General features: G+C 47.1%; 1 protein-coding gene across 1 annotated transcript; it reads left to right on the top strand.

Moving 5' to 3' along the window:
• The first annotated feature begins 382 nt into the window (after nucleotides 1-382).
• On the top strand, nucleotides 383-5,670 carry LOC143776389 (uncharacterized). Its single transcript, XM_077265735.1, has 6 exons — nucleotides 383-1,581; nucleotides 1,671-1,745; nucleotides 1,853-1,939; nucleotides 2,038-2,254; nucleotides 2,348-2,507; nucleotides 2,619-5,670. Exons 1-6 carry the CDS (start codon nucleotides 1,372-1,374, stop codon nucleotides 3,616-3,618), a joined length of 1,749 nt encoding a protein of 582 aa, XP_077121850.1. The 5' UTR covers nucleotides 383-1,371; the 3' UTR covers nucleotides 3,619-5,670.
• The last annotated feature ends 9,835 nt before the right edge of the window (nucleotides 5,671-15,505 follow it).

Below are 15,505 nucleotides of genomic sequence, written 5' to 3'. Positions count from 1 at the left end.
TTGTGATTTTTAAAAAAAAAAGTGCAAAAAAAAAATTATAATAAAATGTTTATTAAAAAAATGTCCGTAGTATTATTTCATAAAGGTAAATTTAAAACTGGTGTATGTACCAATGGTTACACATGCAATACAGGGTTGGTTGAGGGCTCATTTTTTTTAATAAAGGTTAACCTGTAAAGTATTTTTTTTTTTTTTTTGGGGGGGGAGAGGTTATTTATTTTAAATAAAATGTGTCAAATATATTTTTTCATGGTGTTAACATTAAAAAATTTTGTTTTTTGGGACATGGAAATGAATGGTATAACGTGCAACTTTTTGGGGGGGTTTTGGTGTTCACCTGTATGAACATTTCTGACATCATTTTAGTAGGGTGTTTATCATTGAACATTACCTAGTTCAGGGGGTGGTCTAACTATAGATCCATTATACATATAACAGATAAACCAGGACACAGCCGCTGCCCACCAGGACACAGCCACTGCCCACCAGGACACAGCCGCTGCCCACCAGGACACAGCCGCTGCCCACCAGGACACAGCCACTGCCCACCAGGACACAGCCGCTGCCCACCAGGACCACAGCTAAAGAGCTAGAAGTAAGTTTTGAAGACCCCAATCTGCTACTTCAATGTGTCGAGCAGATTGCAAGTGTGTCTTTAACTTACAGAACCACCAGGACACAGCCGCTGCCCACCAGGACACAGCCGCTGCCCACCAGGACACAGCCACTGCCCACCAGGACACAGCCGCTGCCCACCAGGACCACAGCTAAAGAGCTAGAAGTAAGTTTTGAAGACCCCAATCTGCTACTTCAATGTGTCGAGCAGATTGCAAGTGTGTCTTTAACTTACAGAACCACCAGGACACAGCCGCTGCCCACCAGGACACAGCCGCTGCCCACCAGGACACAGCCACTGCCCACCAGGACACAGCCGCTGCCCACCAGGACCACAGCTAAAGAGCTAGAAGTAAGTTTTGAAGACCCCAATCTGCTACTTCAATGTGTCGAGCAGATTGCAAGTGTGTCTTTAACTTACAGAACCACCAGGACACAGCCGCTGCCCACCAGGACACAGCCGCTGCCCACCAGGACACAGCCACTGCCCACCAGGACACAGCCGCTGCCCACCAGGACCACAGCTAAAGAGCTAGAAGTAAGTTTTGAAGACCCCAATCTGCTACTTCAATGTGTCGAGCAGATTGCAAGTGTGTCTTTAACTTACAGAACCACCAGGACACAGCCGCTGCCCACCAGGACACAGCCGCTGCCCACCAGGACACAGCCACTGCCCACCAGGACACAGCCGCTGCCCACCAGGACCACAGCTAAAGAGCTAGAAGTAAGTTTTGAAGACCCCAATCTGCTACTTCAATGTGTCGAGCAGATTGCAAGTGTGTCTTTAACTTACAGAACCACCAGGACACAGCCGCTGCCCACCAGGACACAGCCGCTGCCCACCAGGACACAGCCACTGCCCACCAGGACACAGCCACTGCCCACCAGGACACAGCCGCTGCCCACCAGGACCACAAAACGATGTCCTCTTCTGACAGCCCTCCTCCACAGCAACAGCGTGTATCGGTAAGTTAACACAAAATTTTTTTTTTTTTTTAAATTTCTTTAAATTAAATTTTTATGGATAACTACATGCATACATTATGTTTCAACAGGAAGCTGAATCAGATGAGGAGCTGTCAGAAGGGGGCGAGACGGGTGGAGAGATGCAAGTGGAGGAGGAACCAAGTGTAAGTAGTGGTGAAACAGTTGCTTCGCACATCACACTGCACCATACACAAAACAGATTACTAAACACCTGCCTACCTTAACTGAGAATTTGTTTCCTTCATTTCAGGCTGCTGCTGCTGCTCCTGCTGCTGCCGCTGAAGGCTCTCCCAGACAGTCCCAGAGTCGGCGGACTCGTCGCCACGGTCGGCCATCAGTGAGTTTTTTTTTTTTGGGGGGAGGGGGATTCTATTGGTACTTTAGTATTTCAGTGTACTAATTTGTTTGTTTTCCTTTTTTTTTTTTTTGACACAGGCTTCACAGCGTGCTCCCGCAGAAGAGGAGGATGATGATGATGATGACATTGATGTAGACTGTCTCATCGAGGAGGTTCGTGAGCGGGAGCCGCTGTGGAACATGGCTGACCGCAGGCATGCAGATACCGGTGTCACCCGTCGGCTCTGGGACGAAGTGTGTCGCACCCTGTTTCCAAGGCGGGAGAGCCTTCATCCTCAGCAGCAGAGCAAACTAGGTAAGTATTCACTTTCCAGTGATGTTTTGAGCTGACTGTAATGTATTGCATTTACCAATTTTTTGTTTTTTCTTTTGATTCTTGTCTTCACAGTTGGAAAGGTTAGGAAGCGGTGGCGGTCACTGAGGGATCGCTTTAAGAGGGAATTCAATGATGAGATGAAGGCCCCGAGTGGCTCTGCAGGAAGGAAGAGGAGCAGATATAAATATGGCCAGGCCCTCTCCTTCCTGAGGCGAACAATGCTGAGCAGAGTGTAAGTATTCTACAGCCCAATTATAACCATGTTAACCTGTCTACTTAGTTTGCTTTCAGTCAGGGCTTTTTCATTCCAATGTATTAATTTCTTTTGTTTTTTCTTTCACAGCACCTTCTCCAGCCACCGGGCGCCTGCATCTTCCTCTGCGCCCTCTGAAGCGATCCCTCCTGAGTCCGCCACTGAGGGCCACGTCGGTAGGCCCCACACCTCTGTCCCCTCCTCTGACCCCTCTGTCCTCTCCTCTGACCCCTCTGTCCCCTCCACTTCATCCGCCCCAAGCAGTGGAGCATTATTGCAGGCTTCATTGCTCGCATCTGATGCTGAACAGTTAGCGTTCCCTTTACTCCACCCCTCTGATCCTGCCACCTCGACACCACCATTAGGTTCGTGGCGGCAGCGCCAGAGGGGTCAGGAAAGGAGCTATGCTCCTGAGTTCTTACACCTGAATGCATCCTTCCAAGGCTCTTTCAAAATTTTGGGAGAGCAAGTGACTGCTGGTTTCAACATGGTGCAATCACGCATCAGTGAAACAAGCCAGGAAACCAGCAGTCGCTTGGATAGGCTGCATTCAGCTGTAAGTCCCGATCCGGCCAACCTTTTTTTCCAATCCATGCTCATGAGCATGGAGAAGCTTTCTTTTGAGCAACAGATGCGGGTAATGAATACCTGCCATAATGCTGCACTGCAGGCCATTAATGAATCGACCCACACACCTCACCACACCTCCACTCCAATTCCACACCATACCCCCCATTACCAAACCCAGCCCCAATACCCACACCAGCAGCATTACCAAACCCAGCTCCAATCCCCACACCAGCACCATTACCAAACCCCACGCCACTCCCACTACCCTACCCAGTCACAATACCCGACCCAGTCCCCACAACAATCCCGGCCCCTAGACCAAATTACTTCCCCAATGTTTTCCTTACTGAACTTTTCTCTTCCACCTACCCCAACACCACCCCCCTCTGGTCAGCCTCTTGGTTTAACCCCCACTTCCACTGCACCCCAAACAAGTAGGGTTTCCCCACCTATCGACGTGGTCCAACCTTCCGGCACATCCTCCTCTCATATCTCCACCCAACACTTTGAAAATTTGTAAAGTGTGTAAATAAGATTCTAAAAAATGTTCTAATTTTTCTATAAAAATGTTGGAAAATATATATATATTTTTTTGGCAAAACAAAAAAAAAAAAAAAAAAAAAGAGTTAAAATAAATTTCTGATTACAATTCTACTCTTTGTGTGTGTGTGGATTTATTAAGGTAATATAATAAAAAAAGGTTTAATAAAAACAAACACCAGACATGTAAAGGGTATAACATAATGGTTTTACTAGCAAGAAAACCACGCTTTTGGGCCTTTTTTTTGGGGGGGGGGGCAGAAACACTTTTTTTACATAACCAAAACACATGGGAAACAGGTTACACATGGGAAACAGGTTACACAATCATGTCTTGCCACGGGATCCGCCCGACAGGTGAGACAAAATAATCGGCAAACTGGTCCCTCATCCTTGTAACTGAACTTGTAGAGCGAACCGAGCTGCTGCGGTAGTCCCACAAGGTGGTCTCCAACTCTTCATCATCCAAAGAAACGGGCTCCTTTGACAGGACAAAGTTGTGGAGCACCACACAGGCTTTAACTACCTCGTCTATAGTTGTTGTTTTCAGCTTGATAGCCGTCAGCAGAACTCGCCACTTCGCCGTCAATATGCCAAAGGAACACTCCACTACTCTTCGTGCTCTAGTAAGCCGGTAATTAAAGACCCGCTTGGTATGGTTTAAGTTCCGGCTACTGTACGGTTTCAGTAGGTGCAGCGACAGTTGAAAGGCTTCATCACCTACAAAGACATATTCCAGGGCTGGGTCATTTGTTCCTGGCAGTGGTCTGGCTGGCGGGAAATCGTAGCTCTCTCCATAAAGGCAACGACCCATCGGAGAGTTTTTAAACACTTGCGAATCATTGGACCGTCCATACGCTCCAATGTCCACGGCAAGGAACCTGCAGTTGGCGTCTGCAATAGCCATAAGGACGATGGAGAAATACTTCTTATAATTATAATACTCCGATCCTGTTCCTGCCGGTTTCGCAATCCTTATGTGTTTCCCGTCAACTGCACCCACACAATTAGGGAAATTGCAAATTTGCTGAAACTCTTCAGCACTTCGCAACCAGATTTCCGTGGATGGTTGGGGGATATACTCTGGTTGCAAAGTGGTCCAAACAGCCCGACATGTGTCCTTCACTATTCCAGAGATAGTTGAAATGCCCAGCCTGAACTGATAATGGAGCGAAGTCATAGATTCACCCGTAGCTAGGAAACTTTATAAAAAAAAAAAAAAAAAAAAATGTTAAAAATTGTTTGTCTGTGCAATTTTTTATAATATGGCACTGTTAATTTTTTTTAAAATGACAGGAGACCCAATAAAACCAGCATGAATCCGGTGTAAAAAAACAGTGGAATGTCCGCCAAGAAAACCCAAATTACATGCTGCAGAAAATAGTGCGCAATATGTCAGCGCAGTATTGTCTGCAGCATGTAATATAACATTCAAAATGACCAATGACAGGAAAAAAGCAGTTGCATGTCATCAAACCCAAAAAACCCAAAAAAAAAAAAACTGCAGAAAATGCAACGCAATATTTCAGCGCAGTATTTTCTGCAGTCTGTTATCTAACATTCAATATGAGCAATGACATTTAAATAAAGCAGTTGAATGTCCGCCAAGAAAACACAAACTACATGCTGCAGAAAATAGTGCGCAATATGTCAGCGCAGTATTGTCTGCAGCATGTAATATAACATTCAAAATGACCAATGACAGGAAAAAAGCAGTTGCATGTCATCAAACCCAAAAAAACCAAAAAAAAAAAAAACTGCAGAAAATGCAACGCAATATTTCAGCACAGTATTTTCTGCAGTCTGTTAACATTCAATATCAGCAATGACATTTAAATAAAGCAGTTGAATGTCCGCCAAGAAAACCAAAACTACATGCTGCAGAAAATAGTGCGCAATATGCCAGCGCAGTATTTTCTGCAGCATGTAATATAACATTCAATATCAGCAATGAAATAAAAAAAAGAGGCTTACCGCAGGGTCACCATCAGCCGCTCCGCCGGTGTGATGGCAAGCCTCATCCTTGTATCCTGTCTTCGGATGACATCCTCCAGTTTTGCAAGCAAAAAATCAAAATGTTCAATCCTCATCCGCACGTAGTTGTGGAATTTGTGTGGATTGTGCCGCAACTCCAGGTACAGAGTGGACTGGACACCCCGGGTCATCCGTAGTTGATTAATCGGATGAATCCACATTCGTCTTCGTCTCCGTTGCTGCAGAAGCATCCTACGCCTTTCCGCTGCCGCCTCCTTCTCCCGCACTATGATATCCAGGCGATTTGTCTCAAAGATAACGTCGGTAACCAAACTAGCAATCCTCCCAAGAACACCTTCCATCGCTGCCACAAAACTAAAACCCACAAAGATGGGCTGTAAATACAGTACTATATAGTTTTTCAAATTTTCCAGTAGCCAATCAAATTTTGGGAGCCTCCCCTTTTAAAAACGGATCCGTCGGAAAAACGGATACAACGGATGGTAAAACGGATACAACGTATGCAACGCATCCAGTATTTTCGACGGAAACGTTTAGCGGATTTGCGACGGATCCGTCGAAATGCTGGATGCGTGGCATACGTTTGTCACCGTTTTTCACTTTTTTGACGCATCCGTTTTTTCGGCCAAAAAACGGATTTGCGACGTAATGCAGTTAACGCTAGTGTGAAATAAGGCTTAGACTTGCTTAAGAAGTACACGTTCAAGGGTGTATTGAACTAAATATGATCTAAACCAAACCTGTCAGCAAGATTTTCCTACGTAAACTACATTGATTGTCAGGTTGGTGCTGTTGCACTGATTAAAATACCTGGGGTGTACAAATCAGTTTTTTTGGTTCTTGTGTAATCAGTGTTAGAAGTTTTCAGCTAATGATATGCCCGGGCTCTGGGGCAGGACTGTAGGCAGAGTCTTCCCTTCCTGCTCTAAGCCAGAGAAACCAAGGACACATGCTACAGGCCACCCAAAGCACAAGCAGTCTGTCTCTCTCCATCTCCATGATGAGGAACATGTTTGTGCTTCGGGGCAGCCTGTGGGCAGGTCTTTCCTTGGTTTCTCTGGCTTAGAGGTTTTTCTCTGCCTGCAAGATTTCTGGCAAGTTTACTGTAGCATTGTGCAAAAAAAACAGACACCTGAATAGATAAGTTGTTTTATTTTTATCATTGCTTTTAAAAACACCCTACACCCATAGTGCCATGTTTGTCAGATGAAGTTATTTACCCATTATGTCTTGTTGCCATTTTCATTTTACTTCTAATTATCAGGTGTCGGTATTATTTGTATAAATGAAAACTTACATAAAATGTTCCAATGCGCATAATACAATATCGAACTTTACCAAGGTCTATACTTCACTTTTCTAATGGAAAACTATGCAATTTTCAGCACGGTAATCGTGAATTTTTGTAATTCTCAATTTCCAAAAGTAACAGAAGGGTGAATCCTCCAGTGGCCTAAAACATTTCCTATTATTTACTCCTGAGAATGACACTTCTCTAGAGCACAGACAGGCAGGGATGCATCAAATGAATTGAGAGGCAATGCTCTTTTCCTTATTCCATCTTTAGCTCATCATATTCCTGCGCACTACATTTAGGGAACGGTCAATTAATTTCCCCAAAACTGTAAATCCCTTCCTACAAGTGTCTGTGGCATATGCTCTTGTTTTTATGGAATTACAAATCTGAAGTTTAGCAAATATTCCAAATACAGGCACATCTGCCTCTATCAAAAGTTTTAGATTCAAGCAAATATCTATTTGTCTAGAATATTTACTAAACTACAGATATCTGCCTGTATCGAGAACATTTAATGAACTACAGATGATGTATCTAGGACATGCAGGCAGATATCTGCAGCTTACTGTATCGAGAATATTTACTTATCTGCAGATATTTGCAGTTTAGTAAATGGTATCCTGATCTTTACAAAATAGTGAGAAAATAGGGATTTTTGTGTACTCACCGTAAAATCATTTTCTCCGAGCCACTCATTGGGGGACACAGAACCATGGGTGTTATGCTGCTGTCGCTAGGAGGCTGACACTAAGTTGAGACAAAACAGTTAGCTCCTCCCCTGCAGTATACACCCTCATGCTGGCTTCCAGAGACCCAGTTCAGTGTAAAAGCAGTGGGAGATTTATTAACATAATATTAGAGTATAACATGTCAGAGTAAGCCAAAAAAGCAACGAGCCATAAGGCCAACAGGGTGGGTGCTGTGTCCCCCAATGAGTGGCTCGGAGAAAAGGATTTTATGGTGAGTACACAAAAATCCTTATTTCTCTTTCACCACATTGGGGGACACAGAACCATGGGACATCCCAAAGCAGTCCCTGGGTTGGGAACAACATAACCAAATAACTCCGTGTACCAACTGACTATAAATGCGCAACGGCCACTTGCAGAATACGTCTGCCAAGGGCCGCATCCGCAGAAGATTGAGTGTGGACATTGTAGAGCTTCGTGAAAGTATGCAGGCTGGACCATGTTGCGGCCTTGCAAACCTGCTCTGCCGACGCCTGGTGCCGAATAGCCCAGGAAGCACCCACCGACCGAGTTGAGTGTGCCCTAATCCCCACCGGGATAGGTCTGCCCCTGACCCGATAAGATTCTTGAATAGCTGATCGGATCTATCTGGCTATCGTGGCTTTAGAAGCAGCTAAACCCTTTCTGTGACCCTCAGGGAGCACAAAGAGGGAGTCCGATTTGCGGAAGGGGGCAGTCCTAGAAATGTACCTCATGAGAGCCCTTACCACGTCCAAGGTGTGAAGGGCCTTTTCATTCCTATGTCTTGGCTGTGGGCAGAAGGAGGGAAGAACGATATCTTCATTAAGGTGGAAGGATGAAACCACCTTGGCAAGAAAAGATGGAGATGGACGTAGCACCACTTTGCCCTGGTGGAAGGAAAGAAAGTGCGCCCGGCAGGACAGGGCGGCCAACTCTGAGACTCGCCTGATAGAGGTTACTGCCACAAGGAAGGCGACCTTCCAGGAGAGAACAATCAGCGAGACATCTTGCAGAGGTTCAAAAGGGGACTCCTGAAGAACACTCAGGACCAAATTGAGATCTCATGTCTCTAACGGCATTCTATAGGGGGGTACTACGTGGGAGACCCCTGAACAAAAGTCCTGACTTGCAAGTTAGCAGCAATCTTACGTTGGAACAACACGGATAATGCCAAGATCTGACCCTTGAGGGAACTGAGCGCCAGACGGGAATCCAAGCCGGACTGGAGAAATTCCAGAATGGAGGGAATTGAAAAAATGAGAGGATGATGTCCACGGAGCCTGCACCATGAGAAGGCGGCTTTCCAAGTGCGGTGATAGATGCGAGTGGAAGATGTCTTGCGAGCACTATTCATGGTGGCAATGACTTGCTGGGAGAAACCAGCTTGAGTTAGGATCCAGGTTTCAACAGCCAAGCCTTTAAACGTAGGGCCCCTGAGCTCTGGTGGTAGATTGGCCCTTGGCAAAGCAGATCTGGGCGATCTAGTAGCCGCCAGGGAACGTCAGATACAAGTTGAACAAGCTCCGCGTAGCACACGCGATGTGCCAATCAGGGGTGACTAGGATCAAAGGAACCCTCTCCATCTTGATTTTTCAGATAACATTTGGTAGTAAGGGAAGCGGAGGAAACACGTACGGGAAGTGGAACCGATGCCATGGGGATATCAGTGCGTCCACCCCGATGGCCTGGGGATCCCAAGAACGTGCTATGAAATTGGGAACTTTTGCGTTCAGTCTGGATGCCATCAGATCCATGTCCGGAGGCCCCCAGCGAAGGCAAAGCTGCTGGAAGACCTCCGGATGGAGTTCCCACTTCCCCGAGGCGAGACCCTGACGGCTGAGAAAATCCGCCACCCAGTTCTCGACGCCTGGAATGTGCACTGCAGAAATGGTAGAGCGGTTGTTCTCGGCCCAACGGAGAATGTGGGAGACCTCCCGCATCGCCGCCCTGCTGCGGGTACCCTCCTGATGGTTTATGTACGCCACAGCTGTGACGTTATCTGATTGAATTGGAATTGGGTGACCCACGAGGAGGAAGTGGAAATGTCTCAGGACAAATCTGATTGCTCGAATCTCTAAGATGTTTATTGGAAGTCTCGACTCCCGAATTGTCCAACGCCCCTGGGCAGTGTGGTTGTGACATACCGCTCCCCAACCAAGTAGACCGGCGTCGGTAGTCACCACCAGCCAGTGTATTGGAAGAAAAGACCTAACCTGGCTGAGAGATGATTCCAAAGTCCACCATTTGAGCGCTTGCCTGATCCGCGGGGACAGAGCACATGACCGATTGTGGGATAACGTACTCCTGTCCCAATTGTCCAGCAGAGCCTGTTGTAAGGGGCGGAGATGCAGTTGGGCGAAGGGAACCACTTCCATTATGGCCACCATTTTCCCCAGGATCCTCATGGCAAACCAAATGTAATGAGGAAAGGGACGACAAAGCTTCCGGGTTCCCTGTTTGAGTACTTGGGCCTTGGACCTAGGAAGCAGAACCAGCCACTTGGACGTGTCCAGGATCATGCCTAGGAAGGAGATCCGTTGGGCTGGAACGGGGAGGACTTGTCCAAGTTGATCAGCCAGCCCAGGCGTGAAAGAGTATCCAAGGTAATGTGGACGCATGCGTCGCAGGCATGATAGGACGGACCTTTGATCAGGAGGTTGTCTAAGTATGGCAACACGACCACTCCTCGGGAGTGAAGAATGGCCATGACCGCCGCCATGACCTTTGTGAATACCCTGGGCGCGGTGGCAAGGCCGAAGGGTAAGGCTGTGAATTGAAAATGGTCCTCCTGGATGGCAAAATGCAGGAACCTTTGATGTGGCGGGAAGACTGGGATATGGAGATAAGCATCTTTGATGTCTATTGATGCTAGAAACTCTCCTCTCTCCATTGAGATGACTGACCGGAGGGATTCCATCCTGAAGTGCCGGACCTTTACATACTTGTTTAGGAGCTTTAGATCCAAAATAGGGTGCACCGTCCCATCCTTTTTTGGAACGACGAAGAGGTTTGAGTAAAAACCTCAATCTTTCGTGTTCTGGAACCGGAACAATGACCCCATTTCGGCGGAGAGATTCGATGGCGCGGTGAAGCTGAGCAGCGGGGAGCTTTGAGGCCGAGGGAGAGGAGCCTGGCAGGTGGTACGTGCAGTGAAAAAGGTGTTAGGTACCTTTGTAGCCTTTTTAGCCCTTGACTGCGACATGATGTACCCCAATCTAAGTAAAAAACACAGTCTACAGCCATAGCAATTTGTTTGGCGAGATCCGCCGCCTCAGACGGAAGAGTCTGGTCCTGAATGGATTTTGCAAGGGCATCTGCCCAGAAAACCATTGCTTTTGCGACCCATGCCGCAGCAAAGGAAGGGGATAGAGAGGAACCTGAGGCTTCATATACTGAGCGAGCAAGGGAATCTATTTGGCGCTCTGTGGGATTTTTAATCGAAGCCCCATCAGGTATGGATAGAAGTGCTTTGGTAGCCAAACGCGATACCGAAGGATCTACTAGTGGAGGTTCCGTCCAATCTTTGACAAGATCTGCGGAAAAAGGATACTTTGTTTCCAGGGCCTTTTTTCCCGTAAAGCGCTTATCCGGTCGCTCCCTGTGTCGCCGGACTATATCTAAAAAATCCAGATGAGGCGAACACCCTATGGGATCGCTTGGTTCTTTTAAAAAAGATACCGCATGATCCGGAGCCGAATTAGGGTCATCATCAACCTTTAGCGCGTGATTGACGGCTTCAAAGAGGGAGTCCACAGTTCATTGAAACTCGGAGAATCAGGGTCCAAGGATGCCTCAGACTCATATTCAGAGTCCTGTTCGCTGCAAGCCCCTGGAGAGGGTGAGCGAGAAGTGGAGCTACTAGAGGCTGAATGGCATAAATGCTCAGGAGAGGTAGTGCGGATCCGTTTTTTTGGATGTCTGTACCTCCTTCAGGTGAGAGCGGCCCCTGCTGGCCGATGATTCCCCTGTAAGGGAGAGGTCTCTTAACACAGGTAGACGAGTGCCCCGCTCCCCACAGGGGTCATGAAGGGTTTCTATCGCTTTGGCCAACGAAGCCATGGATTGTGACAGTGACGCGGCCCACTCAGGGGGGCTAGATACACTGGAGTCAGTAGGAGCAGAGGGCTCCTGGGCATCACAGGATGTGGGGTAAAGCTGCAGGGAAGCACCTAGTGCAGTCTTCTTACCCAGATCCTGTGTCCCGCAATCTGATGATGGAGCTGAGTAGGGGAAGACCGGCATCCAGTAAAGACACATGCAGAAGGCGGCCGGAGCTGCTGTGCAGTGGGGAAAGGCTGCCGAGAGCAGGGAGGTAGTCTCCTAAGGAGCGAGAAGCGCCAGGTCTGAGGGCGGAGCTGCAAGAGTTATGCGAGCAGTGGGCGGGGCCTATCGGGATGCGGCCCGCACTAGGCCCAAGCCGGGGACTAAATTCATGGCTTCGGCCGGCGCGCACCTGCTGACCACTGGGAAAGATGCCCTGTGGAGTCCCTGCCGCTACGGAGCTCTCTTATGACAGCCGGAAAACGACCCCTCCCGGGTGGCACTTTCCCTGATATGAAGGGGATGGCAGATGCCGCAGGACAGAGCTGTGCCCAGGGTAGTTAGGACTTGGGGGAGCCTCCATCCACCATCCCCTTAAAAGGGGGGTGGAGAGGAACCGTAAGCATCCTTCCATCAGCTTTTTTCAGTGGTGATGCAGTGGGGCTACACGGACGCCACGATGAGAGTGCCTCTGAGCATCCGAGGGTATAACCTGGTGGGCAGGGCAAAATGTCCGGCAATAGGCCTCGCTGCAGAAGAGGATACGTGGAGGTGACACTCCATGTGCTCGTCTGTTAAGGGAGGAGAGATCGGTGCCCTTCAAGGGGCCCATCGCCCCTAGAATCAGCCCAGGCAGTGGCATCCCATGTCGCAGGAGAAGATACGGAGAGGCGACACTCTCCGTGCTCGCCTGTTGTTGGTTCGGGGAGATCGGCGCCTTGAAAGGTTCCATCGTCCCTTCATCCGGGTAAAAAAGTTAAATAGTAAAAAATCAAAAAATAAGAGAAATTCTGGTCTGAATAGCAGACCCGGTGTGCCTCCTACAGACACTAAGCTTGAACTGGGTCTCTGGAAGCCAGCATGAGGGTGTATACTGCAGGGGAGGAGCTAACTTTTTTGTCTCAACTTAGTGTCAGCCTCCTAGCGACAGCAGCATAACACCCATGGTTCCGTGCCCCCCGATGTGGCGAAGGAGAAATATATATATATATATATATATATATATATATATATATATATATATATATATATATATATATATATATATATATACACTAGACTGTGGCCCGATTCAAACGCATCGGGTATTCTAGAATATGCATGTCCCCGTAGTATATGGACAATGATGATTCCAGAATTCGCGGCAGACTGTGCCTGGCGGACTGAGCCTGGCGGCCTCGACCAATCAGAGAGGCGGGATTTCCAGGACAGACAGACAGACAGAAAGACAGACAGAAAGACAGACAGACAGAAAGATGGAAAAACCCTTAGACAATTATATATATAGATATATACACTCACCGGCCACTTTATTAGGTACACCATGCTAGTAACGGGTTGGACCCCCTTTTGCCTTCAGAACTGCCTCAATTCTTCGTGGCATAGATTCAACAAGGTGCTGGAAGCATTCCTCAGAGATTTTGGTCCATATTGACATGATGGCATCACACAGTTGCCGCAGATTTGTCGGCTGCACATCCCAAAGATGCTCCATACAAGGCAGGATGGATCCATGCTTTCATGTTGTTTACGCCAAATTCTGACCCTACCATCCAAATGTCGCAGCAGAAATCGAGACTCATCAGACCAAGCAACGTTTTTCCAATCTTCTACTGTCCAATTTCGATGAGCTTGTGCAAATTGTAGCCTCAGTTTCCTGTTCTTAGCTGAAAGGAGTGGTACCCGGTGTGGTCTTCTGCTGCTGTAGCCCATCTGCCTCAAAGTTCGACGCACTGTGCGTTCAGAGATGCTCTTAGGCCTACCTTGGTTGTAACGGGTGGCGATTTGAGTCACTGTTGCCTTTCTATCAGCTCGAACCAGTCTGCCCATTCTCCTCTGACCTCTGGCATCAACAAGGCATTTCCGCCCACAGAACTGCCGCTCACTGGATTTTTTTTCTTTTTCGGACCATTCTCTGTAAACCCTAGAGATGGTTGTGCGTGAAAATCCCAGTAGATCAGCAGTTTCTGAAATACTCAGACCAGCCCTTCTGGCACCAACAACCATGCCACGTTCAAAGGCACTCAAATCACCTTTCTTTCCCATACTGATGCTCGGTTTGAACTGCAGGAGATTGTCTTGACCATGTCTACATGCCTAAATGCACTGAGTTGCCGCCATGTGATTGGCTGATTAGAAATTAAGTGTTAACAAGAAGTTGGACAGGTGTACCTAATAAAGTGGCCAGTGAGTGTATATACATACATACATACATACACACATACAGTTGTGGCCAAAAGTATTGACACCCCTGCAATTCTGTCAGATAATACTCTGTTTCTTCCTGAAAATGATTGCTAACACAAATTCTTTGGTATTATCTTCATTTAATTTGTCTTAAATGAAAAAACACAAAAGAGAATGAAGCAAAACATTGATCATTTCACACAAAACTCCAAAAATGGGCCAGACAAAAGTATTGACACCCTCAGCCTAATTACTTGGTTGCACAACCTTTAGCCAAAACAACTGCGATCAACCGCTTCCGGTAAAAATCAATGAGTTTCTTAATGCTCTGCTGGAATTTTAGACCATTCTTCTTTGGCAAACTGGAGAAGGCACCCTTCAAATATCAGGGACCTGGAGCAAACTGCCATTTTTAGATCTCTCCACAGGTGTTCTATAGGATTCAGGTCTGGACTCATTGCTGGCCACCTTAGAAGTCTCCAGTGCTATCTCTCAAACCATCAAACCATTTTCTAGTGCTTTTTGAAGTGTGTTTTGGGTCATTGTCCTGCTGGAAGACCCATGACCTCTGAGGGAGACCCAGCTTTCTCCCCTTGGACCCTACATTATGCTGCAAAATTTGTTGGTAGTCTTCAGACTTCATAATGCCATGCACACGGTCAAGCAGTCCAGTGCCAGAGGCAGCAAAGCAACCCCAAAACATCAGGGAACCTCCGCCATGTTTGACTGTAGGGACCGTGTTCTTTTCTTTGAATGCCTCTTTTTTTCTCCTGTAAACTCTATGTTGATGCCTTTGCCCAAAAAGCTCTACTTTTGTCTCATCTGACCAGAGAACATTCTTCCAAAACGTTTTAGGTTTTTTCAGGCAAGTTTTGGCAAACTCCAGCCTGGCTTTTTTAGGTCTCGGGGTAAGAAGTGGGGTCTTCCTGGGTCTCCTACCATACAGTCCCTTTTCATTCAGACGCCGATGGATAGTAAGGGTTGACACTGTTGTACCCTCAGACTGCAGGGCAGCTTGAACTTGTTTGGATGTTAGTCGAAGTTCTTTATCCAACATCCGTACAATCTTGCGTTGAAATCTCGTCAATTTTTCTTTTCCGTCCACATCTAGGGTGGTTAGTCACAGTGCCATGGGCTTTAAACATTCTCCATGCTCAATGTGGTACACACAAGGACACAGGACAGAGGTTGAGTCAACTTTAATCCATGTCAACTGGCTGCAAGTGTGATTTAGTTATTGCAAACACCTGTTAGGTGCCACAGGTAAGTTACAGGTGCTGTTAATTACACAAATTAGAGAAGCATCACGTGATTTTTCGAACAGTGCCAATACTTTTGTCCACCCCCTTTTTTATGTGTGGAATTATATCCAATTTGGCTTTAGGACAATTCTTTTTGTGCTTTTTTCATTTAAGACA

This window comes from Ranitomeya variabilis, chromosome 5, assembly GCF_051348905.1.
Source record: "Ranitomeya variabilis isolate aRanVar5 chromosome 5, aRanVar5.hap1, whole genome shotgun sequence".
NCBI lineage: Eukaryota > Metazoa > Chordata > Amphibia > Anura > Dendrobatidae > Ranitomeya > Ranitomeya variabilis.
This window is presented reverse-complemented; position numbering and strand designations above follow the sequence as displayed.